Genomic DNA, 27,982 nt, shown 5'->3' on the forward strand with positions numbered 1-27,982 from the left:
GCTGCTGACTGGGGTCTCCACTGTCCGTAGGGATGTGTCATTTCAAAGGTAATCATGTCCGTGGTGTGCAAGGAAAGTAACTGCCCAACTGCTGGGCTCGGAAAGGCAGGGCCCCAGGACCCTTCCCAGGAGGTGGGCGAGGACGGCCTGGGCTCACCGACGCGGAGGCGGAAGGCGTTGAAGGAGTGCCTGTTGATGCCGTCCAGCTTGCTCATCAGGGCCATGCTGAACTCCACCATGATGCCGATGTGGGCGTGCTGTCGCTCCAGGTCCTGGGGACAGCGCCATCAGGCCTGGCTGCACCGCGTCTTCCCGCCTCGACGGGCAGATGGACGCGCCAGCCGCCCTGATCTGCACCGTGTGGGCACGAGGCCCACGGGAGGGCCGTCGGCAGGCAAGGGCTTCAGCACAGAGGGCCCCGGACTTGCCCCTCACCACCCTCCCTCCTGGGTCGGCGTGGAGAGGCCCCCTTTAGGTGGCAGGTCGGGGACTGGAATTTCACCTCGTGGAGCGGGCCCGAGGCCACCAGACACTGCGTACCTGGTTCTCATGCCCAGAGGGCACGCTGAGCCCCGCAGCTGCCATGTAGGTGCTGCCAATGGTCTTGATCTTCTCCACGCTGCTGAACTTGGGCTTCAGCAGCAGCTGCGGGACAGAGGCAGGGCTGGGGCAGCTGCAGCGGCCTGTCCCAGATCTCAGAGGGCGGCTCCCGCCCGGCCCTGGCCCTTCTGACGAAGCCGTTTCTCACCCTGGGCTCGCCCGCCTACCCGCTCGCCCCTATGGAAAAGTGTGTGTGCTCTCCCTGCTCCTGTCTGCCTGCCTGATACCGCCTGTCCCCTGTCCCTCCACTGCTTGTCTGGCCTCTGGTCTTGCTAAGGAGCAAGCGGCCCGCTCTGCAACAGCGCCACGGGGATGCCGGTTCTGTCTCAAGCTCCCAGGCGGGCCCCACCGACCCAGGCCAACCGCGGGGGCTGGCGGGATCCCCCACAGGATCCCCCACAGCCCGCTGCCAGCCAGAGAGGACCGGACACTGAGTGCCACGAGGAGGGCTGTGATATGGAGCGTGCCCTCCCTCCCAGCGGGGTACACTGTAGATGGGCACATGCCCCTGCCACCCGCCCGGCGGGGCCCACCTCGTCGAAGTCGGCGATGATCTCGTTGAGCAGGCGCAGGCACTCCAGCCCCTCCTTGTTGACGTCGCACTCCGTGTAGAACACTTTGAACTCGGGCACCGAGGCGAACATGACGCAGACGCAGTCGTAGGACTGATGGTACCAGTCCTGCGGGGAGAAGCGGGCCCATGGCCACCTCCTGGCCCTCGGAGCCGGAGGAGCTGGGCGCGGGCTTGGTCCACAGTAGGGGGCTCTCCCTCTCCCTACCCCTCACTCTAAAATCAATAAACACATTTTTTAAAAATAAAAACGGGAGTTTCTGTCAGGTGGTCGGGAAGAGTCAGGCTCGGGCTGATTTCTGCTCTTAAATGCGCTGGGTCTGCAGAGCGAGGTGGAGAGGTCTGTAGGAGACGCTCCGTCTCTGACACGGCGGCACGGAGCTGGTGACAGCCGCGTTCATCACTGTCGGTTACACACCACATCCTGCCTGGCAGGCACCGTGGGCCACCGCCCGGGAGGGAGGCGCCCAGGTCTGCGCCCACGCCCGTGTCCCTGCGCGAGCAGCTCACCCTGTCCCCAGGCCCCACAGTGAGGCCAGGACCACGGAAAACACGCGGTGGCTATCAACCCTCCCTGCACAGGCGGGGAGCACGAAGTACGCGGGCAGTCCCTCCTGCAGCGCCGGCCGCACGCCTCGGCCTCGCCTGCCCGCGCACCTCGTTCAGCTTGTCCCCGATGAAGTGGGCGGCCACGTGGGCCGGCAGCACGTTCTCCAGCAGCAGGCGGTTCACGCTCTCCATGGTCTCAAACTCCTCGTGCTCCTTCTTGAACTTCTTCTTCCACAGACAGTCCAGGCGGCAGTAATAGTCGATCTGCAGATGGGACAGAGTCCTGCCCCGTGAGCGGGCCCTGCCACACTGCACCATGGCCCACCCTGTGATCGTGACCCCGGGGGCACTCGGGCCCCGACCAGGGCTTCCCCCCAGGACCATCTGCCCCAGGTCTGAGGCGGCCCAGCCCACCCGGCCCTCCCCGTGGAGGGCAGGTGGGCGGCTGAGCTGGGAGGCGGCATGGCTGCCTGCTCACCTGTCGGGAGAGCGAGATGAGGGTGGCGTAGAACAAAACCAGGTAGAAGCTGATCATGGTCTTCAGATCTGACCAGGAGCAGGCGGGGGAGCTGCGAGAGTGAAGGGAGAGGCAGGGTCCTATCCAGCTCTCACCCCCAAACACAGGGGCGTGGGGCCCAGACTCCCCCAGTGCCACCCGGGAAGACCCACCAAGACCAGTCGTCTGGCGCAGTGAACAAGACAAAGGAGAAAAGGGGTGTGGGTCAGAGGTCAGCTGCCCTGAAGTGACATCTGAGCTCAGGCCCAGATGACAAGGAATAGCCACACCTAGTCCGAACAGGAAGCCCAGGCAGCGAGGGGGCAGGAGGCGCCAGCTCCGTGGTCGGACATGTGCCCTGGCAGGTGTGCAGGTGCCAGCCAACCCGCAGGGGCAGCCTGTCCTGGTCCCTGGTCCCAGCCTCTAGTCCAAGGGGAGCCAGGCCCCTCTTCTCAATCCAATTAGGCCCAGAGCGCCAGGACCACACACATACCTGCCCCCGGGCCACAGGTCACACCTGTCAGGACCACGCACACACCTGTCCCCAGGCCACAGGTCACACCTCAGGACCACGCACACACCTGCCCCAGGCCACAGGTCACACCTGTCAGGACCACGCACACACCTGTCCCCAGGCCACAGGTCACACCTCAGGACCACGCACACACCTGCCCCAGGCCACAGGTCACACCTGTCAGGACCACGCACACACCTGTCCCCAGGCCACAGGTCACACCTGTCAGGACCACGCACACACCTGTCCCCAGGCCACAGGTCACACCTCAGGACCACGCACACACCTGTTCCCGGGCCACAGGTCACACCTGTCAGGACCACGCACACACCTGTTCCCGGGCCACAGGTCACACCTGTCAGGACCACGCACACACCTGTTCCCGGGCCACAGGTCACACCTGTCAGGACCACGCACACACCTGCCCCCTGAGCCACAGGTCACACCTCGGGACCACGCACACACCTGTCCCCAGGCCACAGGTCACACCTCAGGACCACGCACACACCTGCCCCCTGAGCCACAGGTCACACCTCAGGACCACGCACACACCTGCCCCCTGAGCCACAGGTCACACCTCAGGACCACGCACACACCTGCCCCCTGAGCCACAGGTCACACCTCAGGACCATGCACGCACCTGCCCCAGGCCACAGGTGACCAATGTCAGGACCACGCACACACGTGCCCCCTGAGCCACAGGTCACACCTCAGGACCACGCACACACGTGCCCCCGGGCCACAGGTGACCACCCGCCTGTCTGTGAGTAGAGCAGACACAGTGCTCTTTCTAGAACTCTGGCTGAAGCCTCCTCCCCACCCCAAACTGGCCTCCAGACCGGACCTCCCAGGGGGCCCGGGAGACCAGGAAGCTCCCAGAGAACCGGGCAGCCAGTCCCTCAGCTCGGAGTGTGCAGACCTGGAGCCGGACATGTGCCCTGGCAGGTGTGCAGGTGCCAGCCAACCCGCAGGGGCAGCCTGTCCCAGGTCCCTGGTCCCAGCCTCTAGTCCAAGGGGAGCCAGGCCCCTCTTCTCAATCCAATTAGGCCCAGAGCGCCAGGACCACACACACACCTGTCCCCGCAGTGCCCACCCACCGGGGCTCAGTCTGAAATGCCATGGAAACGGGACACAACGGGCCCCCATTACGACGGGCCGTGGGCGGGGCCCACCTGAGGGTGGCGTTGGCCTCGGTGCCGTTGCGCAGGCCGGGGCCGCAGCAGTCCCACTGCGCGCACGGGGAGAGGTGGAAGAGCGCCAGGTAGGCCACCAGGGCCGCGGTCAGCAGCGCCACCTTCAGCTCCAGGCTCATCCTCAGGAAGACGGAGCAGGCGACCAAGGCCAGGATGCAGCTGCAGGTGTGATACTGGGGGGACGGGGTGCTGGTCACCCACCGTCTCCCGTCTCCGAGAGACACCTCCTGGACCAGCCGTCACCCAAGGGAGGGGCCCCGTGGAGAGCCGTGGGTCTCGGCTTCGCCCTCGTGCCTTCCTGACGCCCTAACAAGGGGCAGGCGGCGAGTCTAGCTTCCTGTGTTGTGTTTACCGCACCCTCACTTCCACTTAGGGCCCGTGGACTCAGAGGAAAGCAATGTCCTGGGAACTCTGGCGGCGTGGAGATGTGACGCGGGGCAGGGACGGGGTGGGGCAGGAGCAGGGAAGGGGCGGGGCAGGGGGAAGGACGGGGCGGGGCACACAATAGCCTCCCTGCCTGGAGTTTGGCGTGAGCTTGTCCTTCCCACAGTGCATCTCTGCACACCTCACTCTCCTGCTCAAGAGCAGGCTGTGGCTCCCCACTGCCCCCAGAACAAAGACAAACCCCTCACCCTGAGCTGGAGCAAACCTACCCACACGTCTAGACCAAGTGCACCAACACCCCGACTCCTACCGTCTCCAGCCCTGTCTCACGGGGCCCTCTCCACCTCTCCGGGGAGAGGCTGGGAGAGGCTGGGGTCCACTCGGCCACACCCTGGGGACTCGGGGGGCCAGGGCGGCGCACTCACCGGGAGGAGCTCGCAAGGGGTCCTCTCCCTGCTGCTCCCGGCCCTCAGGCTGGTCTGGTTCCCAGCAGGCAGCCCCAGGGCTGGGGAGGGCAGCAAGGGCTGCAGAAAAGAGAAGACGTCCCGTGACAGGCGGTCGGGGTCTGGGACCAGCATCTGCCAGGCCGAGCAGGGCTGAGCCCAAGGCCTCTGCCAGCATCACGGCACGTCCCGCCAGGCCCAGCTGTGTCAGTCTCCAGGGTCGGGGCTTGGAGTGGGGACAGGGGCACAGAGGTGGGGACAGGGGCGTGGAGTGGGGGCAGGGGCACAGAGGTGGGGACAGGGGCACAGAGGTGGGGACAGGGGCGTGGAGTGGGGGCAGGGGCACAGAGGTGGGGACAGGGGCGTGGAGTGGGGGCAGGGGCACAGAGGTGGGGACAGGGGCACAGAGGTGGGGACAGGGGCACAGAGGTGGGGACGGGGGCGTGGAGTGGGGACAGGGGCACAGAGGTGGGGACAGGGGCACAGAGGTGGGGACAGGGGCACAGAGGTGGGGACAGGGGCGTGGAGTGGGGACAGGGGCACAGAGGTGGGGACAGGGGCGTGGAGTGGGGACAGGGGCACAGAGGTGGGGACAGGGGCACAGAGGTGGGGACAGGGGCACAGAGGTGGGGACAGGGGCGTGGAGTGGGGACAGGGGCACAGAGGTGGGGACAGGGGCGTGGAGAGGGGACAGGGGCACAGAGGTGGGGACAGGGGCACAGAGGTGGGGACAGGGGTGTGGAGTGGGGACAGGGGCGTGGAGTGGGGAAGACCGTGACTAGGTGTGGGGCCTGGAGAGAGGTAGGAACATGGACATGGACACGGAGCACGGCCCGAGAGGCAGGGGCCCCATGTCCTCCCAGCTGGGGCCCAGGACGGCTCCCCAGTCTCCCCGAGGGTGAGACGGGCCTCCTCGGGGGCCGGGAAGAAAGAACGCGGTGTCTGGGACCCCGTGCTTCAGGGCACCTCCTGACAGGAAACTGGCGGGGAGGAGCTCTCACCGCCACGGAACCCCCAGCCCGGCCACGGGGCTGTGCAGAGGGTTCGCCACGGGCAGCTTTTAGGCAACGAAACTCTGTTGGTCCAGAATTGGGAGGTTCCCAGGCTCAGGCCTGGCCCCCGCCACCAGGAGGCGGGCACAGGGTCCTCGCCAGGGCCCCTTCCCCCACCTGGCACCGGAACCCACCATGTTGACGATGGCGATGGTGAGCAGGCTGCCCACGGCGAGCACGGCCAGGGCCACACGCAGCAGCGGGTGCGTCTCCACCCTCTCGGCGACGGCCCGGAGCACCGTCCAGGCCGGGCAGCACCGCTGGGGAGCACAGGCTCACGTCACCCGCTGCAGCCCGGAGAGCGGGGACCCTGCCTGAGGCTTTGGGTGGGGGCGGGGGCTCTGGGGGGGTAGGCCAAGGGCCCCACAGACGTGAGAGCCCGAGATCTCGCTCAGCTGGGGAAGGTCGGCGGGTGCTGTGCCCAGAGCTCAGACACGTGTGGTGCCCAGACAGAGGGACGTGCCCACCCTCGGGGCTGTGGACACCTACGGCTGCTTGGGGACGCCTCTGGGGGAAAGCGTCGGGGGGACTCGATGACTGCCCTTGAGGCAGGAGGGCGGGGACTTGCACCTCCTCAGCCCCGACACCCATGAGCCCCCACAGGGCTGGGTCAGGGGCTCCCCACGCACCAGCAACTCGTCAGCGAAGCACAGGCCCAGCACCAGCCCCAGCACGCAGGCCACCAGCCCGAAGGACACCCCCAGAGCCACCGTCCTGCAGAGGAGGGACACGCCTAAGTTCTCAAGGAGCGTCTGCTCAGGGCTAAGCCTCCGACACGCTCCCCCATCTCCCAGCACCCCAGTCCTCAGGCGCACGGCCGCCTCCTGCCCGCCCCCCACCCCCAAGCTGCTCTTCTATACTCAGCCCAGTGCCCTCTGACCCCGTGTCCAGCTGCCGCGCCGACAGCACGAGGGCCTGGCCAGACCGGAAGCCCGACATGAAGCTCAGGTCCCCCGTCTGCACCAGGTGCACAGGGAGGGAGGGAGCTCAGGCGTGGCTCCGTGGCTCCGTGGCTGAGCATCGGCCTGTGAGCCAGGAGGTCACGGCTGGATTCCTGCTCACGGCACAGGCCCGGGGTGGGGGCTCGATCCCCAATAGGGGCTGTGCAGGAGGCAGCCGATCGATTATTCTCTCTCCTCATTGAAGTTTCTCTCTCCCCCTCTCCAGCTCCCTTCCTTTCTGAAATCAATACAAATATATTTTTAAATGAGTGACTTCGCAGCCGGAGCCTCGGGCCTGGTCCGGAGGCTCCGTCTTGTGTTAGTGAGCGCGCCCTGAACACGATGCCCTGCACCGCGGCCTAACCGCCCTCCAACCAGCAAGGGGCTGACCCCCCTCTCTCCCTGTGACTCCCCCCCCCCAGAGGGCCCGTGAGGCAGAGGCATGCCTCTCGGTGGTGTGCACCCTGGATAAGGCATGACCCACGCCTCTGAGCCTCCGTGTCCCACAGCTAAGAGGGCGGGCGGGCCGGCACCCAGGCAGGAGGCCCACACGGAGACGCCCCGGCCGTGCGGACAGCAGGCTTCAAGGCTGAGAGGCGTCTGGGAGCTGGGAGGCTGGGGCTCAGGCTCCAGGGAGCAGCCCGTTCAGTTAAAGCAAAAACTAGGGGCCGGGAACTCCAGGCTCGGGGACGCCACGGAGGCCTCCTGAGCTCTTAACAGCCGCCCCCGCCTGCCGGGGGCCACTCCCCTGCCGGCCGCCGCCCCCGCCTGACCCCGGTGGGCTGACCGTCCTGCCCACCCCGCCTGACCTGGGCATGAGCAGGACGTGGAGCAGCAGGATGCAGACGAAGACGAGGCTGGCACAGGCGAAGTAGTGGCGGACCCGGGGGATGGGCGCCAGGCGGTACTGGGGGCACAGAGAGGCTGAGGGTGGCCCCACAGCGGAGGCCCCGCAGGGCCACGTGCCCTGACCCCCTTGGCCGACTCCAGTTCATTACCTTAGAGCCCCTCACCCTCCCTGACGGTCAACTCTCATTTGTCTCCATTGGGTGATTAGAGGGGACCCTTCCCCTCCCGACCCCCAACTCCCCCACTCTCTCTCCACGTCCCTGAACAGCCAGGGCCCGAGGCCCCTCCCGGGACGGCCAGGCGCTCACCTCTCGCTCGAAGCCCTTCTCCAGGAAGATGGACCCGAAGGTGTAAAAGTCGTCAGACTTGGAGCAGCAGGGCCTGGGGTGGCAGGAAGGGCAGTGAGATGCGGGGAGGGGAGGGCCCCCCGGGGGAGGGAGGGCCAGGGGGCAGGGCCCCACTCTCAGAGGGCAGCACCAGGGAGGGGAAGGAGCTTCCGGGACATGACTGGAGCTGGGCCACATGGGGGGCCCAGGCCACATGGGGGGCCCTGGGCACATGGGGGGCCCTGGGCACATGGGGGGCCCTGGGCACATGGGGGCCCAGGCCACATGGGGGACCCTGGCCACATGGGGGACCCTGGCCACATGGGGGCCCAGGCCACATGGGGGACCCTGGCCACATGGGGGACCCTGGCCACATGGGGGGCCCTGGGCACATGGGGGACCCTGGCCACATGGGGGACCCTGGCCACATGGGGGCCCAGGCCACATGGGGGACCCTGGGCACATGGGGGGCCCTGGCCACATGGGGGACCCTGGCCACATGGGGGCCCAGGCCACATGGGGGACCCTGGGCACATGAGGGACCCTGGCCACATGGGGGCCCAGGCCACATGGGGGACCCTGGGCACATGGGGGGCCCTGGCCACATGGGGGACCCTGGCCACATGGGGGACCCTGGCCACATGGGGGACCCTGGCCACATCGGGGCCCAGGCCACATGGGGGACCCTGGCCACATGGGGGGCCCAGGCCACATGGGGGACCCTGGGCACATGGGGGACCCTGGCCACATGGGGGGCCCTGGCCACATGGCGGACCCTGGCCACATGGCGGACCCTGGCCACATGGGGGGCCCATTCAAGGGGGCAGGGCACGCAGAGATCTAGGCCCCTCACCTCGTGGAGCTGAGCCCCTCAATGGCTGACAGCATCTCGTCATCATAGGAGTCATCCTCCGACCGCCCCTTGGGGGACGCACTTCTGGAATCAGACACACACCCAGGCATCACCCGGGACCCGCAGAGGTCAGGGCAGCCTGCCTGGAGGAGGTGACTGGGCGGGGCTTGCCCGGAAGGCCGGCCACTGGGAGGGGGAGGGGACGGCACACCTACCTGTCGGGGGTGCGGTGGCGCCGCAGCGGAATGGCCTGGAAGGGGGGGAGAGGCCGTCAGTCTCCATCCCGGGTCTCGGCCTATTGCCTCGGGCACACGGGCAGGGTGTGGGACCATCCCTGGACCAAACTGGACTCGGCTGGGGAACGAGGAGGCGGAGACAGCCCAGCCGCCCTGGCGCACCCTCCACGCGCCTTCACGTCCCCGGGAGGGAGCAGGGCAGGCACCGCACCCATTTCACAGGTGGAGAAAGTGAGGGCGGCGGGAGACGCTTTAGCACAGGCCCTGCTGCGCCCGGCGAGGGGCATCCCGGTCCCCAGCTCCCGGGAGGACGGTCCTACCTTGGGCCGCCGGCCGCTGGGGACAGGGGTCTCGCTGCTGCTCACGCTCTCTCGGTGGTTGAGGTGGGCGAAGGGCCGCTGGGCGCCCCAGGACTCGAGGTAGCGGGTCATGCGCAAGGAGGCCCGCATCTTCAGGGCCGCGTCCCCCTTGGGCTTGGGGAGGTGCTGGCTGGGCGGGGGCGGCTGCTGGCTCTGCGGGCGGACACAGCCGCTCGTCCCACCCCGCGCTTCAGCCCCGCGAGGCGAAGCTGCCCGAGCGGCAGGAGGCACTCTCACTGAACCTCGTGGCCCTGCACACCAGCAGCTCGCCGGGTGCGGGTGGGGTGGGGGTGGGGGTGGGGGTGGGGGTGGGAGAGCAGGGGCTGGAGAGGCTCTGGGCAGTCGGGCCAGCCCTGAGGACGGCCAAGGCCGGAGTGAGGGAGCGGGAAGAGCCTGCGTGGCCGACATTCTTGAGCGCGCCCCAAGGATGATTCACCAGCAACAAGGGGATAAGCTGGCCTCCCGGGGCGGGAAGAATGGCGCGGGGCAGGCTGGGAGCAGCCTGAGGGCCCCCTCCGTGGGGTCCTGATGAAAGTGGTGCATCGCTGACCAGACCGACTCCGCAGGGCAGAGTCCGGACACGTGGAGGCCGGCCCCCCCGGCCCCCTGCCCCCCCCCCGGCCCCCCGGCCCCGCGGCCCCCGGCCCCCCAGCCCTGCAGCCCCCGGCCCCCCAGCCCCGCAGCCCCCGGCCCCCCAGCCCCGCAGCCCCCGGCCCCCCAGCCCCGCAGACCCCGGCCCCCCAGCCCCACAGCCCCCGGCCCCCCAGCCCCGCAGCCCCCGGCCCCCCGACCCCCCCCCAGGCCCTCCGGCCCCCTGGACCCGCGGCCCCCCAGCCCCGCAGCCCCCGGCCCCCCGGCCCCGCAGCCCCAGGCCCCCCGGCCCCCCAGCCCCGCAGCCCCCGGCCCCCCGGCCCCCCGGCCCCGCAGCCCCAGGCCCCCCGGCCACCCGGCCCCACAGCCCCAGGCCCCCCGGCCCCCAGGCCCCCCGGCCCCCCGGCCCCGCAGCCCCCGGCCCCCCGGCCCCGCAGCCCCCGGCCCCGCAGCCCCCGGCCCCCCAGCCCTGTAGCCCCCCGCCCCACAGCCCCCCGGGCCCCGCAGCCCCCCGGCCCCACAGCCCCTGGCCATCCCCAGCTTTCCTGATTCTCATCCAAAGTGAGGCTTTCAAATGTGTGCTTTGGAAATCCAGGGGATTAGTGATGGCCGCATGGAAAATAAACTCCTAGTGACTTATTTCCCCTGGGCTGTCCTCGGGGGTGGGGGGCCTTGTTATTCCCATTTCATGGAGAAGAACGCTGAGGCCCAGGGAAGGCGTCCTTGGGGCCTGGACCGCACCCAGTGACGGGAGCTCACTCCCACCGGCAGGCCCTCCCCGGCTCTCCTCCAGGGCACCTTCCCGGGGTGGCCCCCCGCCCGCCGCTGCCTCAGCCGCGTACCCGGGGGTCGATGACCAGGTAGGTCCGGATGTTCATCTCTTTCAGGTAGGGGTCCCGCTGCTCCCCGTGCCCCTCCTCCACCTCGTACGCCTGGTCCAGGTGGCTCAGGGTGGCCTCTGTGATGTGCACCCGGCTGGGCAAGACCCAAGTCAGGCGGCGCAGCCGGGCCGAGAGGGCGGCCCCACCCAAGGGTGCACAGCAGCCAGAGCCGGGCAGCCCGGAGCCCAGCCGGCTCCCTGCCCCCCGCCCCCCGCCCCCCGCAAGCTCACTGATCCGCCTCCGACCCCCCCTCCTCCGCCAACAGCCCCCCCAGTCCAGTGTCAGGAACTCAGAGCCGTCCGGGGGCCTCACCCGGGGACTCCAGCCGCCTCCATCCTGTTGGCGAGGGACACATCATGGGACCACACGTCGTACTGCCACTTGCGCAGCCCGATGACACCACACAGCACGTTCCCCGAGTGTATGCCCACACGCATGCTGATGTCCACGCCCGTGGCCTCCCGCACCTGCCTGGGGCGGAGCAGGAGGGTCACCTCACCACCTGAGAGCCGGCTCGGGGTCCCCGTGTGGGGTGTGGCCTGGGGGAGGGGGGAGGAACAGGGGAGGCGCAGTTCCCGGAGAAGGTTCTCGGCCTGATGGGGCCGTGAGTGCCTCCTGCTGCCAGCCTGCCCACCCTCACGCCCCTCTGAGCTCCTGACACTCAGGCCCAGTGAGGGGACCCCAACATGCGGCTGAGTGATCCAGGCTCGCCACCTGCCCCCGAGCCTCAGCTTCCTCATCTGAAAAATGGGGACAATGCATTCCCCACCGTGCCCTGGGAGGCAGGAGGAGACCGTCACGGAGACCTGGACCTGCCCGTTGCCCGCGGTACCTACTTAATGGCCTCACACATGTCCAGCCCCATCTTGACGCAGTTGCGGGCGTGGGTGGGCAGCGACACGGGCAGGCCGGACACGCAGTAGTAGCAGTCCCCCAGGATCTTGATGCGCATGCACTCGTTGGCCTGCGGGGCGGGGGGAGGCGGGTCGGCAGGGGGCCTGGGCGCGCAGGCCGTCGCCTCCCCACCCCCTCCTGGCCCCCCGTGGTGAGGGGCGGCAGCACGGCTGGCGGGCTGACCTTGGCGATCTGATCAAACTTCCCGAACAGCTCGTTCAGCATCACCACCAGCTCTTTGGGGGAGCAGTCGCTGGCCAGCCGCGTGAAGCCCACGATGTCGGCATAGAGAATGCTGGGGAGGGGGGCGTGGAGGGTCAGAGGCAGCCGTGCCGAACAGGGCCGCAGGGACACGGGCCCTCCGGAGCCCCGCCCCCGTGCGCCCGCAGCCCCCGTAGGGACGGGAGAGGCGAAAGCAAACCCCAGAGTGTGCAGGGCCTCCCGACCCCGCCAGCCCAGCCTCGCTGCGTGAGGGACGTGCTCACAGCCGGTGCACGGGGCGCGGCCTTCCCCGCCCTAACCCTGGCTTCTCACCTTTGCAGACTTCAGAACTAAAGGCCTCGTCAGCTCCGCCTCACCCTCCCCTCACAGACTCCCATTCTCCAGATGAGCACACTGAGGCTCAGGGAGATGGAGACGGCCTGGGCAGCCAGAGCCACAGCTTGCACCAGACCTCCCAGCTGCCAAGTCTGAGTTCTGGGCCGTCCACAGCTCAGGCGGGAGGCGGGGGGCGGGGGGCAGGAGGCCTCCCCAGGAGACGCCACGCGCACAGGCCGGCCGCTGCCCACCTCACGTTCTGGTGCCGCTTGACGTAGAGGCTGTGGAAGTTGTTGTCGGGCATGTAGCGACGGTCCCCACACTCCTTGAGCCGCTCGATGATGGTCAGCTTCATGCCCATGGAGATGTGGGCCGGGAGCACCGACAGCAGCAGGTTCTCCTGGACACGGGGACGGAGGGGGACGGAGGGGGGTGGAGGGGGACGGAGGGGGGCGGAGGGGGGCGGAGGGGGGCGGAGGGGGGCAGGCGGGGTGATGTCAGACCCCAGGCTTTCCCTACCCGTCTCTCCTTTCTGCTCTGCCATCACCCCTCCACCTCTGCCGGCCCATGTCCTGCCACCAGCCCAGCCGGGCACACACCCTCGCGTGTCCCCGGCAGGCCCTGGGGTCAGCCTGCATGGGTGTCCGGCCACGTGGCCCCTGCACACGCGGCTCCAGGGCGCCTGCCGCCCGCAGAGAAGGACGCGGGGCCCCGGGGGGCGCACCCACCTGCTGGCGCTTCTCGATGCGCAGCTTGCGGCGGGTCTGGATGCACTTCACGGTGTAGGTGAAGAGCTGGCGGGCGGCGCCCTGCATCTGGTGCTTGTGGAAGGCGCCCGCCAGGTTTCCGCCCAGGAAGACGACCGCGTTGGCCAGCAGCTGAGGCGGAGACACGGCTCAGGGTGTGGCCTGGCCCTGCCCCCGGGGTGCTGTCCCCCTTGCTGAGCTGGCGATGGCACCCCCGCCCTTTCCCTGACCTCCAACCCACTCCGGCTCAGGCCGCCCCTTCCTGGGCAGGCAGGGAAACTGAGGCCCAGGCGGGGGCTGTCCCCTAGGCAGCCGCTATCACCACAGGACCGGGGCTCGGGTCGGCTCGGCACCTGCCAGCCCCTCCCTGGTCCAGAAGGGCCGGACGCCAGAGACGGGGAGCCAGTCCGTTCTGGGAAGCAGGATGGCCCGGCCCAGGGCCCGAGGGGAGCACCGGGGACTGTCCTCGAAGGCACAGCGCCCCCGCCCCCCCCCCCACCCCCGGCTGCCCAGAGCTCCCGCCTCTGCCCCCGGAGCAGGCGCCAGACCCGCCAGGAGGAAACCACATGCGCACGGCACCACCGAGTGAGACCAAGTCCGCTCACTCAGCACACGACACAGGACAGAATGCCCAGGGGTGCCCAGCCTGCGGGTGACACCCCAGGACAGTGCCCTGCACCCAGAAAAGGGCCAGGACTTGGTGAGGAGCTGAGCCTCTGGGTACCAGGCGTCGGGCTTCCAGAGAGCCTGCCCTGAGGCCATCGGGCTGCAAACAGGGCTCCCGGCTTCGGGCCAACTCACCCCACGGGCCTGGCTGCCCTCAGCCCAAACCACAGCCCCTACTGACCCCCAGGACCCCTCACCTGCACCCCACCAGACCCCCGGAGCCCCTCACCTGCACCCCACCCAGACCCCCGGAGCCCCTCACCTGCACCCCACCCAGACCCCCGGAGCCCCTCACCTGCACCCCACCCAAACCCCCGGAGCCCCTCACCTGCAGCCACACCCAGGCTCTGGGTGACGAGGAGACCCCCATCAGCGTGCCAAGCACCAGGAGGTGGGACACGCTGGAGACGACCCCGGCCGCGACGGCCCCCCGCATGGTGAAGGGCAGCAGCGTGTACGCCACGAAGACGATGAACAGGAAGAAGGGCACCTGCACAGGACACGGTGAGGGCAGGCCGGCCACGCCACCACCCAGGACACAGCCCAGGCCCAGCCGGGGGGCCGAGGCCATCTCTGCCCGACCTGGGCACGGCTGGAAGCAGAGCTGAGAGGAGTGGGGTGTGGCCCCTGCGGGGACCCCGGGACCGACCCCTCAGCCTTTCCTGGCACATGAGCCGTCTGTGCCTTTTGCTTTTCTGAGCTGGACACGTTTGACTTCCCACCCAGTGCGGGCCCACCCAGAAGGGCCCAGACAGACAGCCCAGCAGACGAGGGCCGGGCCCAACCCCCCAACCCCCCAACGCTGGTCCATCCGGCCTCCACAGGGACCTGATGCCCAGAGACGGTACAGTGATGAATGGCACCCAGCCCCCAGGGGCGCCGGGGCCCTGCCTCGTACCTGCTCCCACGCACAGGCCACCTTCGTCCACGCATTGAACACCAGCACGTAGCCCAGCGTCACCAGGCAGGCCCAGATGAGCAGCGCTGAGGCCCGGAGCCACCGCCGGACCAGGCACTCGACGTACACCAGCACGTACAGCACCACGAACACGGCGAGCGCCAGGAACGCCGTCCCCAGGACGGCCTGCTGTCCGGAGAGGTCCTGGGCGTGGAACACACACGCGGACGTGTCACGGCTTCCCCAGCGGGTGCCGCCTCCTCCGGGAAGCCTGCCAGGCTAGCCTGTCCACCTGCCTCACTCACCCCGTAGCTGAAAGTGATGACGATGAGGGCGATGCAGGCCGCGATGACCACCAGCAGGAGCGTGAGCAGCAGCGGCCCGTGCTGGCTGGTGAGGCGGTACTTCTCATACAGGGCGTCCTGGCCCGGGCCCTCCTCGCCCTCATTGAGGAAATAGCGCCCCTTGGCCGGCATGCTCCGCCCTGGGCACACCTGCCCGGGAAGCCCACTCAGGAGAGCCCACGGCCTGGAGGGCATCTGTGTGCCGACACCCTCCCTGCGGGCCTAGGCCTCTGGCCTCTGCGAGCCCGGCAGGCGGGGCGGGGGAGGGGGCCCCTCGGCCTGCAAGTCCATGGGCACCGCGGTGCCTGCCTGCTCCACGCCAGGCCTCGGTCACAGCGCTTCTGGCATCTTCCTGGCATCCAGGTCAGGCTGACCAGACTCACGGCTCCTCAGCTCTGCAGACACACGAAGTGACCCGGATGTGACCTGGGAGGCCACGTCAGGGAGGGCTGGCTTCAGGGGACGGCAGGGCCAGGCCTTGGTCTGATTTATCAGCCCTAACCTGGACCTAACTCCAGGTCCTGTTTAAAGCTGTGCACACCCCGAGGTCATACAGCTTGTCCCCTGGGTTCCCTAGAACTGCTCTGTGGGGTACAGCAGTTACCAGTCACACACGGCTCTTAAAAATTAAAGTTGATTAAAGTGAAATTAAACATTCAGCCCCCAGCCTGGCCGGTGTGGCTCAGGGTTTGAGCATAGAGCCAGGAGGCTTCCCCGCCGGGCTCCCTCCGGCAGCGGCAGCCCCGGGACTGAACCAGCGGCCAGTTACACGCAGCAACGCCTGCCTCCCGGGCCCAGGCCAAGGCCAGTGCGTCGGGGTGCCAGGCTGAGGAACCCCAAACCCCAAACCCTGAGAAATGCTAACTCCCATGGTGGCTCCATCCCCCAGCAAACTGCACACACACTCACAGACACACACACAGACATACACACACTCACACACACAGACACACACACTCACAGAAACACAGACACAAAGATACACACACACACAGACACACACACTCACACAGACACACACACAGAAACACAGACACAAAGATACACAGACACACACACAGACACACACACTCACACTCATGCACACAAACACACACACTCAGACACACACACAGATGCACACAGACACCACAGGCACACAGACACACACATGCATACAGATGTGCACACACACACAAACACACATATGCACACAGCAACACGCAAATACAGGCACAGACTTCATATGTGCGTGTGTCTGTGTGCCACCACAGGCACACAGACAGAAACGCACATATGCACGCACACAGAGACACACAAATACAGGCACAGACACACACATGCACAGACAGAAACGCACATATGCACGCACACAGACACACAAATACAGGCACAGACACACACATGCACACGCAGACGCGCAGACACACAGGCCCCAGGCTGCCTTCCTCCCGGCCGCTGGCCTGCCCTTCCAGGCACGTAAAGCCTCCTGAGCCGGCCACAGACAGGACCAGCTGCGAGGGTGCGTGGGAACGGGCCTGGTGCATCCTCTCGGGGACCTAAGTAGGCCACTTCCCGGGCAACGGCGGGAGGGCCAGGCCGTGCACAATGCCAGCCCTGCTCAGCCCTCGCCCATCCAGGGACCCGTCCAGCCCCTGAGCAGGGCCGGGCTGGGCCGGGTGGAGAGCCTGCATCTTCACTCCTGAGAGATGGCCCGGGACCCCCCTCAGACACCCCCAGGCCAGCCCCTCCCTAGGAGCCACCCCAAAACCAGGCGCAGAGGCCTCCTCCGCTGGCCAAGGCCTCCGGGTCCTCTGTCTAGCCGCCAGGTCCGTCCCACTTGCTGTATTAGGAGGTCCTCACAGCCCTTTGATGGGTCCAGAGTCAGGGGGAGGGTCCACTTAGGTCAGAGGTGACGGGGACCTGCAGGTGCAACCGGTCCTAGGGGCCTCTGGAAGGGGTGGAGGATCCACATACAAAACCCACTGAGCGCCCACTGTGTGCCTGGCGCTGTGTGCTCCAAACCCACTCGCCGCCCTGTAGGTGAGTGGGACTCCCGCTTCCATTGCGTGGATGTGGGACCTGAGGTACAGAGAGGTCCAGCCATTTCCCTGAGGTCACACAGCTGGTGAGAGAGCCGGGATTTGAACACAGGCCATCGGGGCCCACTCTCGTCCTGTCCATCGCCCTCATGGCGCCACCATCCACGGCGCCCATCACATCTCAAATGCCACCCCTCCTGCCCTCCCTGTGGGGGCCCAGGGCAAGGTCAGGTGGCCTCCTCGGTCAGCTCGATCCAGGGCGGCCTCTTTTTCCAGGAAGCCCTCCAAGCTACGCCACACACCGTCGTCTCGCGTCCCACAGACAAGACAGGCCGCCGGGCTCTCCTGGCCGGATGCTGCCCAGTGGGGTCCAGGTTCCGCAGCTGCTGGAAGTTGGGGGCCTGGACCTCAAATTACCACCCAGGACTGGGCCTTCAGGGAAGCACAGGAAATCGGTCCCCTGTGGAGCTGGCGGATCCGGCAGCCACCAGCCTACCACGCCCTGGGGACTTCGAGCCCACCCCCCGCTTTCAGATGTGGGGCCCCCACTTCCTCACCCAGGCCGCGCTGGCAGGAACCCCAGCCTCCGGGGCAGGAGGCCCGGCTGCACAGGGCCTGGCTGGTGGCCTCAGAAAGAGGAAGTGGGGGCGGCAGGCCTGAGGAGAGGAGGCCCGCTCAGTCCCCTCGCCGTCCCTGCGCCCACACCCCAAACCCACAGTGCAGGCTCGCCCCCTAGGATGGCTGAGAGCTCGAGGGCTGGGTCCCAGGTGGGGGTGAGGGAGCCCAGGCCGCGAGGGAGCTGTGAGGGAGACCAGCGGCGCTCTGCCCAGCACAGGCCGGGCACTTAGGGGGACCTCATGGAACCAAGGGATGCCAGCCGTTCTGGCCTCACTCTGCTCATGGGCAAACCCCCAAGTCGGGGGAGTGAGACGCAGGTCACAATGGCCGACAGGCCAGGTTCGCAGGACAACTGGCCAAGGAGCCCAGAGAGAAGGCCCCGTCCCAGAGCCGAGAGGCCCATCCCGGGGCACAGGCACAAGAGCTGGGTCCCCGGGGCTGCAAAGCCACCAGGCAGGGGTAAAAGCTGAAGCCCCCAGTGACGGGAGCAGCCCAGCCCCTCTCTCTGCTCCCCCAAAACTCCTCGGCTGATGACCCCGCCCCCGGGGACCACAGGCTGCCGTTCAGCTTTGGGGAGCAGAGGCCTGCGCTCCAGCTCCAACCCGCTCCCTGGCCCCGGGCAGGTCTGTGCCCAACCTGGGCCTGGGGTCCCCGCTTGCACAGGCGTGACGTCACACCTCTGAGGCCCGGCTGTGGCTGCGTGGGGAGGACTAAGAAGCGGCAGGAGAGACACCTGGAGGCTAGTTCTGGAGGGGGCGGGCACAGATAGGAAAGTATTCTTTGTATCCCAAATCCTCATTTCTGCTTTTCCTCCGTCCTCTTTAAAATGCAAATACCCCACTTATCACTCACTCCCAAGGCACCAGCTGCCAGGGATAATCCATCCAGTTTGCCACCTCCAGTGCCAATTCTAATGACAGTTCATCCATTCATTCACCTTGAGAGGAAGCAATCATTCATTCAGTCATTCATTCACCAGATACACACTAGAACCTTCCGTGCGCCAGGCCCCAGGTGAGGTGCCAAGAGGCAGGCACTCCAGGCACACGCTCCCAGAAGGCACAGATCTCATGCCCAGGTGTCTGCAAGGGCGCGGCACACAGTAGGTGCTCAGGCAACCATGTCTATTGGAAGGCCAGTGCCCCCCCCCACACACACCCCTCTTGCCTGAAATTTCACCATTAGTGACTCACTCCTTTAATCACGGCCCTCACTCGGCCCCCTTTTAGGAGGGAAACCCTTTCCTGCCCATGTGTAGCACACTCATCCCTTCCCCTCGATAAGGAAGAAGGCAGAAAGGGGAGTCCAGCTGGCCTTAGGGGGCCTCATGCCGTGCTAGTCCTGCCCGGGGCCACGGGACAGCAAGGCACGAGAGGGCCCGGGAGGTGGGAGAGGAGATGCATCCAAACCCACAGACAGACAGAACCTGGGGAACCACTGAACTGGGGAGGGGGGGAGGAAGGGTGTGAGTTCGAGTCTGAATCCGGCACTGCTCGCTGCCTGTTTAAAGACGCAGCAGAGGCCAGAGGAGGCAGAGCCAGGAGGGCTCATCGTTTACGTTGGGACGGTTGCCAAGGGGAGCAGAAACCACCAAAGAATGCCAGGTAGTGCTGTATGTAGCGAATGCACCCTAACGTCACTCAAAACCTACCAAAAGCAAAACCCGAAGAAGAGCGATTAGGGAAACATCTGCAGGTCCTACCACAAGGCGTGGCCTCCCTCCTATGTAAAGAGCGCCTACGAAAAAATAACAAGTAAATTAAAAGACCACTAACCCAGCAGAAACATGGGAGACGGGCATGAACAGGAAGTTCACAGAAAGGCAATGCCAATGGCTCCTAAGCATTTGGAAAGAAGCTGACCGCCCCGCCACACACACACACACACACACACACACACACACACACACGCACGCACAAGAGAAACGCAGATTAACTCTACGGAGGAAAGCCAGTTTTACTGATCCGACTGGCAAAAGCGCTTCACAGACCTGTGTTGGCCGGGCCGGGTAAAATAGGCACTCGCACTCACTCACACTCACACTCACACACTCACACTCACACACACTCACACTCACACACTCACTCTCACATTGCACTCACTCACCCTGACAGGAGTGAGGCTCAGCACCAGCCCCAGAAAGGCAGGTAAGTCATATCTAACCAAGTCGCTAAGGTACACAGACCTTTGACCTAGCAAATCTACTTCAAGGAATTTATCCTGCTCACGCCTCCAGGTGTGTGAAGTGATGTGTCCAAATTATTCACGGCAGCATTGTGTGCAGCAGCAAAAGACGGAAACGGCGCAGCTACCGGTCAGAAGCTGGTGAAATACATCAGGGTCCATCCTGACAACGGAACACTATGCAGCTGTCAGAAAGGGGGGGCAGCAGCCGAAACAGCGCTGTCCCGGGGAATCCGCAACAAATCCCCATGGCGACGGCAGTGCCTGGGAGAGGGGTGGAACCAGGACACGGAAAACCACAGCTGCTGCGGGGGCCGAGCGAACAGTCGTCCCTCCCTGGATCTGCAGCTTCTGTTTCTAGTGTCGTCATGTAGCTCGTGCCATTTTTTTAGAAGTTTTCACAGGAAAACCAGGATCTACTGTGTACATCGTGTCCACAGTTAACAACACTGCACTGCAGACGTTCAAGTTTTTTCTCAGAGGGTAGATTGTATGTGTCATCAGAAAAATAATCATAGATGGAGTAAAAGAAAACTTTTGGAGGTGATGAACGGTTGATGGCATAGATGGTGGCGATGGTTTCACGTGTGTATACTTATCTCCAAACTTATGAAGTTGTCTACATTAAAAATGTACAGCCCGGCCGGTGTGGCTCAGTGGTTGGTTGATCATCGACCCATGCACCAAGAGGTCACGGGTTCGATACCCGGTCAGGGCAATTTAAAGAAAAAAGTACAGCTTTTGGTATGTCAATCATATCTCAATAAAGTGGTTTTTAAAATAAACAAAGTGAATAACGACACTAGAAAAATTCAAAGGACAATATAAGGCAGTTGATGACTAAAGTGACTGTAAGTTTAGTATGTTGACATGGAAAGATGTGTTCCTAGCATGTTTGTTCGTGTGTAGAGGCACATATATGCATATACGTGTGTAAACATAGAAATACATTAAATTGCTTTAGAAAGAAAACAAGTCTTGGGTGCACGGTGTCTAAGCTGCATGACCTTGAGGAAGCTGCGGACCCCCTCTGTGCCTCAGTTTCCCATTCTGACCACAGGGCTTTGAGGGGCTCGATGGGGCGATGTGGGTAGAGCACCGGGCCGTGCGTGGCACCCAGGACCCGGGCCGAGAGGACAAGGATCATCAGGCTGGCAGTGAGCCCGGAACCGGCGCCTCCCGCCCCACCCCGGCCCTGTCCGAGCCCAGGCCCTCGCTCTACCCTGAGAGTGACCTGGCCTCTGGGGTGGAGACACCTGTGGGTCAGCACCTCGGGGTGCTGCCTGGGGCCATGAGGAGCAACACGATTGACACCCCCATGTGGTGCCGGGTAGGCCTCAAGGGAGCGGCTATCCACTGGGGTCAGGGGTTTGTGGGGATGTCGGTCCGAGGCAGCGAGAACTCCCGGGGGCATCTGGCCCCCACCCCAAGCCCCTGACAGGAGAGAAAGCGTAACCCCCAAATCCCCAGACAACGCGGCAACCTCTGAGCCCAACCGGAGGCAAAGGCAGAAAACCAGGCAGGCTGGGGACCCCACGGTCAGCCCTGCAGCACCCCCAGCCGAGTGAGAGGGCTGGGACCGGCCTGGGCACGTCCTGCCACCCTGACCCCCAGCCAGGGGACCCTCTGGGATCCTAACCTGCTGGGCAGCAGCAGGGCGGAGCCTCAAACCCAGACCTGCCCATTCCACAGCCAGGCTCTCTCCACCCGCCCCTGCGCCTCCCGAGGCGTGCTCTGCCCAGGGCCGGGCACCACGAGCGGTCACGCGTGGCCACCTCGCCCGTGTCTGTCACGGGAGGTGCACGTTAACCCTCTCCTCCTCCATCACGATCCCGAGCACATGGCAAAGCGAAGGCTCGGCGAGTGCTGCGGGGAAGGGAGGTGCTGAAGGAAAGGCAGCTGCGCCCTCCCAGGCCTCCTGGCTCCGGGGCTCTCCCTGCAGGAAGTCCCTGAAGCCTGGGAAGTGCTGGCTCGGCGCCTCGGAGAGTCAGCTCCGAGCTCCTCCCCGCAGACTTCCTGGGCCACTGTGGCCGGACAGCCCGCTGTCCTCCCCACCCCTTCTCTGACGGCCGGGGAGCCCCACTCCCCCACCCCCACCCGGCCCTGGTTGGGCAGGATGGGCACACAGTGGGGGGACCGGCCCAGCCCCCAGCTCGGCCTCCGGGATGGGGGTGAGAGAAGACACGGGAGACCCCTGGGGAGACGCCCCTGCCCTCGGGGAGTTTTCAGTCGGGGAGACAACCTGCCCCGCCTCCTGCCTCTCCCATGCAGGGCAGCGAGGTGGCCCTGCCTCCAGCTCCCCACCGGCCACGGCAAAGCAGGGCCCCAGGCCGACCGCCAGGAGACCCTCCCAGCTCTGCCCCTCTCGCCCCGGGGCCTGATTCCCCCCCCCCCCCCCCCCGTCTCCTCGGACCAGCAGAGGAGCCGACCACCGAGAGGGCAGGGGCAGGGCACCCCCACCCGGAATCCGCAGGCCACGTTCCGGGCCTTGGCGGCCCCTGGCCATTCGCAGAGCCCAGAGCGGCATCGCGGCGCCCGCAGCCACTGCCCGGCCCCCAGGTCCCAGTCTGGCTCCTGCAGCGCCAGCCCCCACCCCGGGGGGGAGACCCCACTTCCCCGGCTTCCTGAGCACCTGGGCCTGGCCCGCACAGCCCGGAAGTGCCCTTCTGCAGGGAAGCAGCCCAGCCGACCACCCCAAACCACAGCCCGGCTTCCGGAGCGGCACCCGCACAGCAGGCACCCACATGGGGCTCGAGAAGCCCTCCGGAGCCGGCCTTGGAGCCAGCCCCGCTCCGGGCCACTCACTCCTCCCACAAACCCCTGCTCTCCAGAGCCAGGGTGGCTGGGCACGCACGGGGCCTCGATGGAATCTCAGGCCAGAGCATCCCCCCTCCTTCCACCCCCGCAAACCCGAGCCTCCCCGGGGTAGTCCCCCAGGCTCCCCGCACCCGCCCAGGACCCCAAGGACACCCGGCCCCGTCCCGCTCACCCCCTGGCCAGGAACCGCCGGCGGGGCTCCCCGGGCCTCCCTCGGGGCTGCATGATTTGACTGATTTCGGTTCCCCAAACAAGCCCCGCCCACAGCAGCCTGAAAGCAGTGCCTCCTCCCACCCCTGGCAGGCTCCTGCCCGCCCTCCGTGCCGCTCAGCTGCCACCTCCTCCAGGAGGGCCGCCGAGACCACCTGGTTTGGCTGCAGAGCCTGCCCTTCTTGCCCCAGCACAGGGCGCCCGGCCTGCCACTGCCCGGGAGGGACACCCCTCCCCAGAGAGGCCTGGCCATGCACTGCCAGCTCCCAGGACACAACCCCGCCAGCACACGGGCGACTCGGGCCCCAAACTCCATGGCCGGGCCGGATACAGCCGCACTCACCCCCACCTGGTCCGTGTGCCTGAGCTCACGGGTCACGCCTCCCAGGACGTGGTTTCCCCCCTGAGCCCCCGCCCCAGCCTGTCCTAGCGGCGAAATGACCTCGGGGCTACGAAAACCTCGGAAAGCCGGAGAAGGCCACCCAAGAAGAGCTGAGCCCACTCTGGTCCAAGGCTCACCACCCGCCCACCCGCCCGCCCGCCACCGAGATGGCGCGTGGGGACGGGGCAGGGCCTGGAGGCTGTTCCGCACTAGGTGTCGCCAGGGCTGGGCGAGGCCACGCCGTGACGCGGGCAGCTGAGAAATCCGTGGGCAGCGGCAGGTGGAGCTGGGTGCTGATGGCTATCGGTGGGCATGCTGCCATCTCCTTGGGGCCCGGGGGTGGCAGGAGCCACGGGTGGGCAACTGGGCGGGGAGGGGGCCGAGGGCCCCCAGGCCGGCAGGAGGGGGCAGAGGGCCCCGGCCCGGGCCTGCGGGTCTCAGATGCCTGGGACAGGCTTTCCACGCCTGCCACTCTCCCTGAAACCTGCCGGGCACTGCCCTCTACAGGGGAGGAAACAGGAATGAGGATCAGCCAGGGCGCAGGCCGCCGGGCAGGTTCCCTCCCCACCGAGGCCGGACGGACGGGCAGACAGAGCCGCACCCCCGCCAGGACAGCCACGCAGCCACCTCCCTGCTCAGCGGCTCCCGTCCAGGAGCGCGTGGCACCTCCTCCCAGCACAGACCCGCGGGGACCACAGCTACGTAGATCTTATTTTTTACTTTAAAAATATCTTTTAATTGATTTCAGAGAGAGTAAGGGAGAGGGAAAGAGAGAGAAACATCAAGGATGAGAGTGAATCATGGATCGGCTCCCTCCTGCACGCCCCCCACTGGGGATCAAGCCTGCAACCTGGGCCTGTGCCCTGACCAGGAATCGAACTGAACCATGACCTCCAGGTTCAAAGTCGACACTCAACCACTGAGCCACACCGGCCAGGCTACGTAGAACTTTTAAGCAGAGTAAACTCTCCAAAGATCCACCATCAGCACCTCCTCCCCGAGACCCAACCCCACCAAAGCCCCACCTGGGCTGTGATACACGCGGCCTGCTCCCTAGGCCCCAGTTCCCAGAAGGTTGAGCATTATCGTCCGCCTGGGCTACGCTGCCGTCAGCTCAGTGACAGAGTGCCCGCCCGCTCTCCCTCCCGGACAGGAGGAGGGAGACAGGGCCGGCCACCAGCTACCTCATCCTGACCCTGGGGTGGGAGGTGAAAAGTCATAGAAAATGCTGCCTGGCCGGCGTGGCTCAGGGGTTGAGCATCGGCCTATGAACCAGGAGGTCACGGTTCGATTCCCAGTCAGGGCACATGCCCGGGTTGCGGGCTCGATCCCCAGTGGGGGGCGTGCAGGGGGCAGCTGATCCATGATTCTCTCTCATCGATGCTTCTGTCTCGCTATCCCTCTCCCTTCCTCAATAAAAACATATTTTAAAAAATAGAAGTTATGGAAAATCCAAAGGGCTGGTCACCTACCTCCCAGCTGAGGCCCTGACTCAGCCCCAGCCACCTGGCACACGGGGGTGCAGACCAAGGCCCGGCCCGGGACTCCCTCCGGGGAGCCTGAGTCCACCCCCACCCCCCGTCCCCCACACCAGCCTCATCACAGACTGGCAAGGGTCCTGCGCACAAAGGGACAGCTCCCGGGAGGGCGGGGAGGGGGGTGGACACCCCTGAGGCCCACTCACAGGGTGGCCAGGACAGGACAGCGCCCCCTGGGCCTCGGTTTTCTCCCCTATAAAGTGAGGACAGAAGTCACCTACCACACCTACAGGGCGGTGGGGAGGCAGGGCTGGGTTAAAGCGATAGTTCCGGATGGTAAAGAGGGGTCCGCGCCACAAAGCGACATTAAGCCAGACCTTTGTCTCCTCTTAAAAGGCCCCCCAAAGCCTGTGTGGAGGCCCCACTCCTGCCCCATCCCACGGCTCGCTGCACCGAGGCCCTTCGAGACCACCCCGCACCGACACCCCGGAAACGCCACTTCTTTCCCACAGAAAACCACTGCAGACTCCCCCCAGCATCCACACCGTCCCTCTCGGGCCGAGAATCCGGAACAATCGCAAGCCTCCCCCTCCTCCACACCCACACCACACCCGGGGCCACCGGAAAACCCCAGAAAGCCCAGGGCCCAGCGGGCAGACCTGCAGCCCCCAGACTGCACCCCCAGACCCCGCACTTCCTGCCCGGCCGCCGGGCCCTCCACACTTCCTCTCTAGCCTCCTCGCATTGCATCTCAGTATCTCCCTTAGCCTCGTCCCGGCAAAAGCGCATCCGTGAAGTCAGGTTCAAGGTCCTATTCAGGGGTGGCTTCTTCTGAAACGTGTTCACAGCGGACAACTGAGCACGCTCATCCACGGAGAGGCCAGTACCACCCGAGGCCACAGTACCACCAAGACCACGCAGCAGGTGCCCCCCGAGAGAGGCTGGTCCAAGTCGCCCCTCATTCCCAGCTGTGCTCAGTGGCCCAGAGCTAGTGACAGCCCACGGCCACACGCCATCCCGGGCGGAGCGGTCCAGACACCGGCCGCCTGTCCAGGCCGTGGGCCAGGGGCCTGCGGCTCCGAGCCCAGCTGGCCCCCGGCCAGGGCTGGCCACAGAGGAAGCCCCGGTGCCCGCCGTCCCCAACTCCCGGTGGCGAGAGGGAAGAGGCGCTTCTCCCGTGTATGCCCACGTGTCCGTGTGCGGAGCATGTGGGTGGAGAGGTCCGGAAGGACCCATCGCCATGGTGCGCGCTGGCCCCAGGCCGCAGGCTGGGCGGGCTGGGCGGACGGAGCTGGCCGGCGCTGCAGGCATCCGCTCCGTCTCGGCATGCGCTCCCTCCCAGAGCTGGTGTTTGTTTATTTTCCCAGCCTAATAAAATAAATCCAGCGGCCTTCCTCACTCGTGGGCAGCCATTGAGAAAAGCAGAGCGTACTTGTCCGAGTGAGTGACAGCCCTGAGCCCTGAGCGGGAGGCGGCCGAGTCTGTCGCTCCCAGACTTCCAGGGGCGACGGCCCGACGAAGGACATCGAGGTGGCTGTGCACCTTCCCGGCGAGGCGAAGAGCCGGTGACAGGTTGTCTCTGGTCCTCTGTCCAGGAGCCGGGCCACCCGGCGGTCTGCCCAGGAGGCCCGAGAGCCTCCTCCGCCCCAGCCCAGACCCTGTCCATCCCCTGCCCGGCCAGGCCCGCCTGCTGGGGCCGGTGTCTGGCGGTCCCCGTGGGCCCAGCCGTAGGACAGAGGGCGCCCCGTCCCCACACCCCACGTTACCTGGCTCTCCTCCAGGGCCCCTGGGCAGCGGGGCGGGGGGCTGAGCCGGCTCGCGGGTGGCCGGGCCCTCGCCTGCCCCTGGCCGGCCGGCATCCAGGCTCCCACATGTGCAGGCTGCTTCCCCGGCTACCTAATGCGGGTGAGTCACATCTGGGACCCACAACTTCCTGCTCCGCGGCGGCCACGGGGGCAGCGCCTCAGCTCAGCGCCCCAGGGGTGCGTGGGGGCCCCCTCCCTGCTGCGGCCGAGCCCTCCGCCGGGAGTGGGGGGAGCTGTCAGGCCTGGCTCCGGGCTCCAATGACTTCATGGAAATTGGAAGCTTTAAGCTGGAACAATTTTCAAAAAGTGAAAATAAAACACGCACCAGAAACCTCCATTAGGAGCCCCGAGAGCGCGGTCGGAGGCGGGGGGCGGGGGGGGGGGGGGAGGGGGAGCAAATGGATCCTTAATGTGCAGTTAGAGGCGAGAGCAGCCTGGCATGCCACTCGCCCTGGCCCCGCCGCTCACACGCCGGCCCCGGGCCTCAGTTTCCCCACCCACATCGTGTGGGGCCTCGTGCGTCTCTGAGAATCCAAGGTCTCCAGCCCAGCCGGCTGCCTCTCCAATCCGAGCTGCCCCTCCACCCGCCGACTCGGGCCAGGCCAGGGCCCTTGCCTGGAGTCCCCACTCCAAACTGCCAGAGCCCCAGAGAACCCCGGGCAGCCCTGAACCCCTGAGGCCAGGAATCAAACCTCACGCCCCTTCTGCATTGCCAGGCCTCAGTTTCCCCACTGGGGTCCTGGAGGGCTCAGTGGTGAGGCAGCAGAGGAGGAGGGGCTGGGAGCAGCCAGCAGAGACCTCCTGAGACAGGGAAGCACCTCCCGGCCCCCGGGGAGCCCTTCTGAGCACGTGCCTGGGGTGCTAGGGTCACCGTCTACCTTTTGTCCGCACAGGAAACCCTTCTGTTGGTAACCAAGTGGGGAACGGAGCCCGGTGTTCCCAGCTGACACCTCCTGCCCTCCCCGGCCCCCCTTCCAGCTCTTTCCCCAGAGGAGACAGTGGTCAAACTCTTTGCTGCCGACTGCCTGCACCCCCCGCCCGCCCGCACCCCCAGCCCAGCCAGCGCCCCAGGGGTGCGTGGGGCCCCCCTCCCTGCCGCATGATGAGAGTATCATCCATCAGCTGCCCCCTCCCTGTCGCCGCTGATACCAACTGGGCACAGGCTAACTGGTTCTGTGATCAGCACGTGGACAGGGCCCCAGGAGGAGGGTCCTGCTCGTGCCTCCCTCTAGAGAAGAGGAGACGGAGGGTCAGAGAGGCCCCACGCGCTCCTGAGCACACAGCACCAAGGAAAGGCAGAGCCAGGCTTCCAACTCAGGTCTGACTCTCAGCCACGCAGGCCACGACCCTCCTGGGAGCAAGGCTGCCTCAAACCCCACTCCGCCCTCCTCAGCAGGGTGTCCTGGGCCACTCGGTGCTCCCAGACCTTCCGGACCAACTTCCCCAGAGGAGGGGCGACCTGAGGCTCTCCGAGCACCGGACCGGGAAGACTGGTTTGGGCTTGAACACAGTGCCAGGGCACAAAGCCCAGGCCCGACCCTTCC

The 27,982-nt window shown here is 66.3% G+C and overlaps 1 protein-coding gene across 2 annotated transcripts in view; it reads right to left on the bottom strand.

The window, feature by feature from the left end:
* Window positions 1–26,727, bottom strand: part of ADCY7 (adenylate cyclase 7) — a 29,112-nt gene extending 2,385 nt beyond the window's left edge. The window contains exons 1-24 of one of the 2 annotated variants that reach the window (XM_079800241.1): window positions 26,400–26,727; window positions 14,885–15,318; window positions 14,580–14,783; window positions 14,010–14,171; window positions 12,998–13,147; window positions 12,521–12,669; window positions 11,916–12,027; window positions 11,675–11,802; window positions 11,151–11,309; window positions 10,800–10,932; window positions 9,328–9,519; window positions 8,987–9,021; window positions 8,772–8,855; window positions 7,901–7,973; window positions 7,553–7,650; window positions 6,432–6,516; window positions 5,937–6,062; window positions 4,733–4,831; window positions 3,903–4,096; window positions 2,199–2,289; window positions 1,829–1,984; window positions 1,134–1,280; window positions 541–645; window positions 158–272 (exon numbers count right to left, since the gene is read on the bottom strand). In XM_079800241.1, the coding sequence (XP_079656367.1) occupies window positions 158–272; window positions 541–645; window positions 1,134–1,280; window positions 1,829–1,984; window positions 2,199–2,289; window positions 3,903–4,096; window positions 4,733–4,831; window positions 5,937–6,062; window positions 6,432–6,516; window positions 7,553–7,650; window positions 7,901–7,973; window positions 8,772–8,855; window positions 8,987–9,021; window positions 9,328–9,519; window positions 10,800–10,932; window positions 11,151–11,309; window positions 11,675–11,802; window positions 11,916–12,027; window positions 12,521–12,669; window positions 12,998–13,147; window positions 14,010–14,171; window positions 14,580–14,783; window positions 14,885–15,118 (3,031 nt within the window). In that variant the 5' untranslated portion in view covers window positions 15,119–15,318; window positions 26,400–26,727. Of the gene's footprint in view, window positions 1–157; window positions 273–540; window positions 646–1,133; window positions 1,281–1,828; window positions 1,985–2,198; window positions 2,290–3,902; window positions 4,097–4,732; window positions 4,832–5,936; window positions 6,063–6,431; window positions 6,517–7,552; window positions 7,651–7,900; window positions 7,974–8,771; window positions 8,856–8,986; window positions 9,022–9,327; window positions 9,520–10,799; window positions 10,933–11,150; window positions 11,310–11,674; window positions 11,803–11,915; window positions 12,028–12,520; window positions 12,670–12,997; window positions 13,148–14,009; window positions 14,172–14,579; window positions 14,784–14,884; window positions 15,319–26,399 lie in introns of those variants that run through there. The other variant, XM_079800242.1, reaches the window with a different exon arrangement.
* Between the last annotated feature and the right edge of the window lie 1,255 nt (window positions 26,728–27,982).

This window comes from Cnephaeus nilssonii, assembly GCF_951640355.1.
Source record: "Cnephaeus nilssonii genome assembly, chromosome: 20".
Classification (NCBI taxonomy): Eukaryota; Metazoa; Chordata; class Mammalia; order Chiroptera; family Vespertilionidae; genus Cnephaeus; species Cnephaeus nilssonii.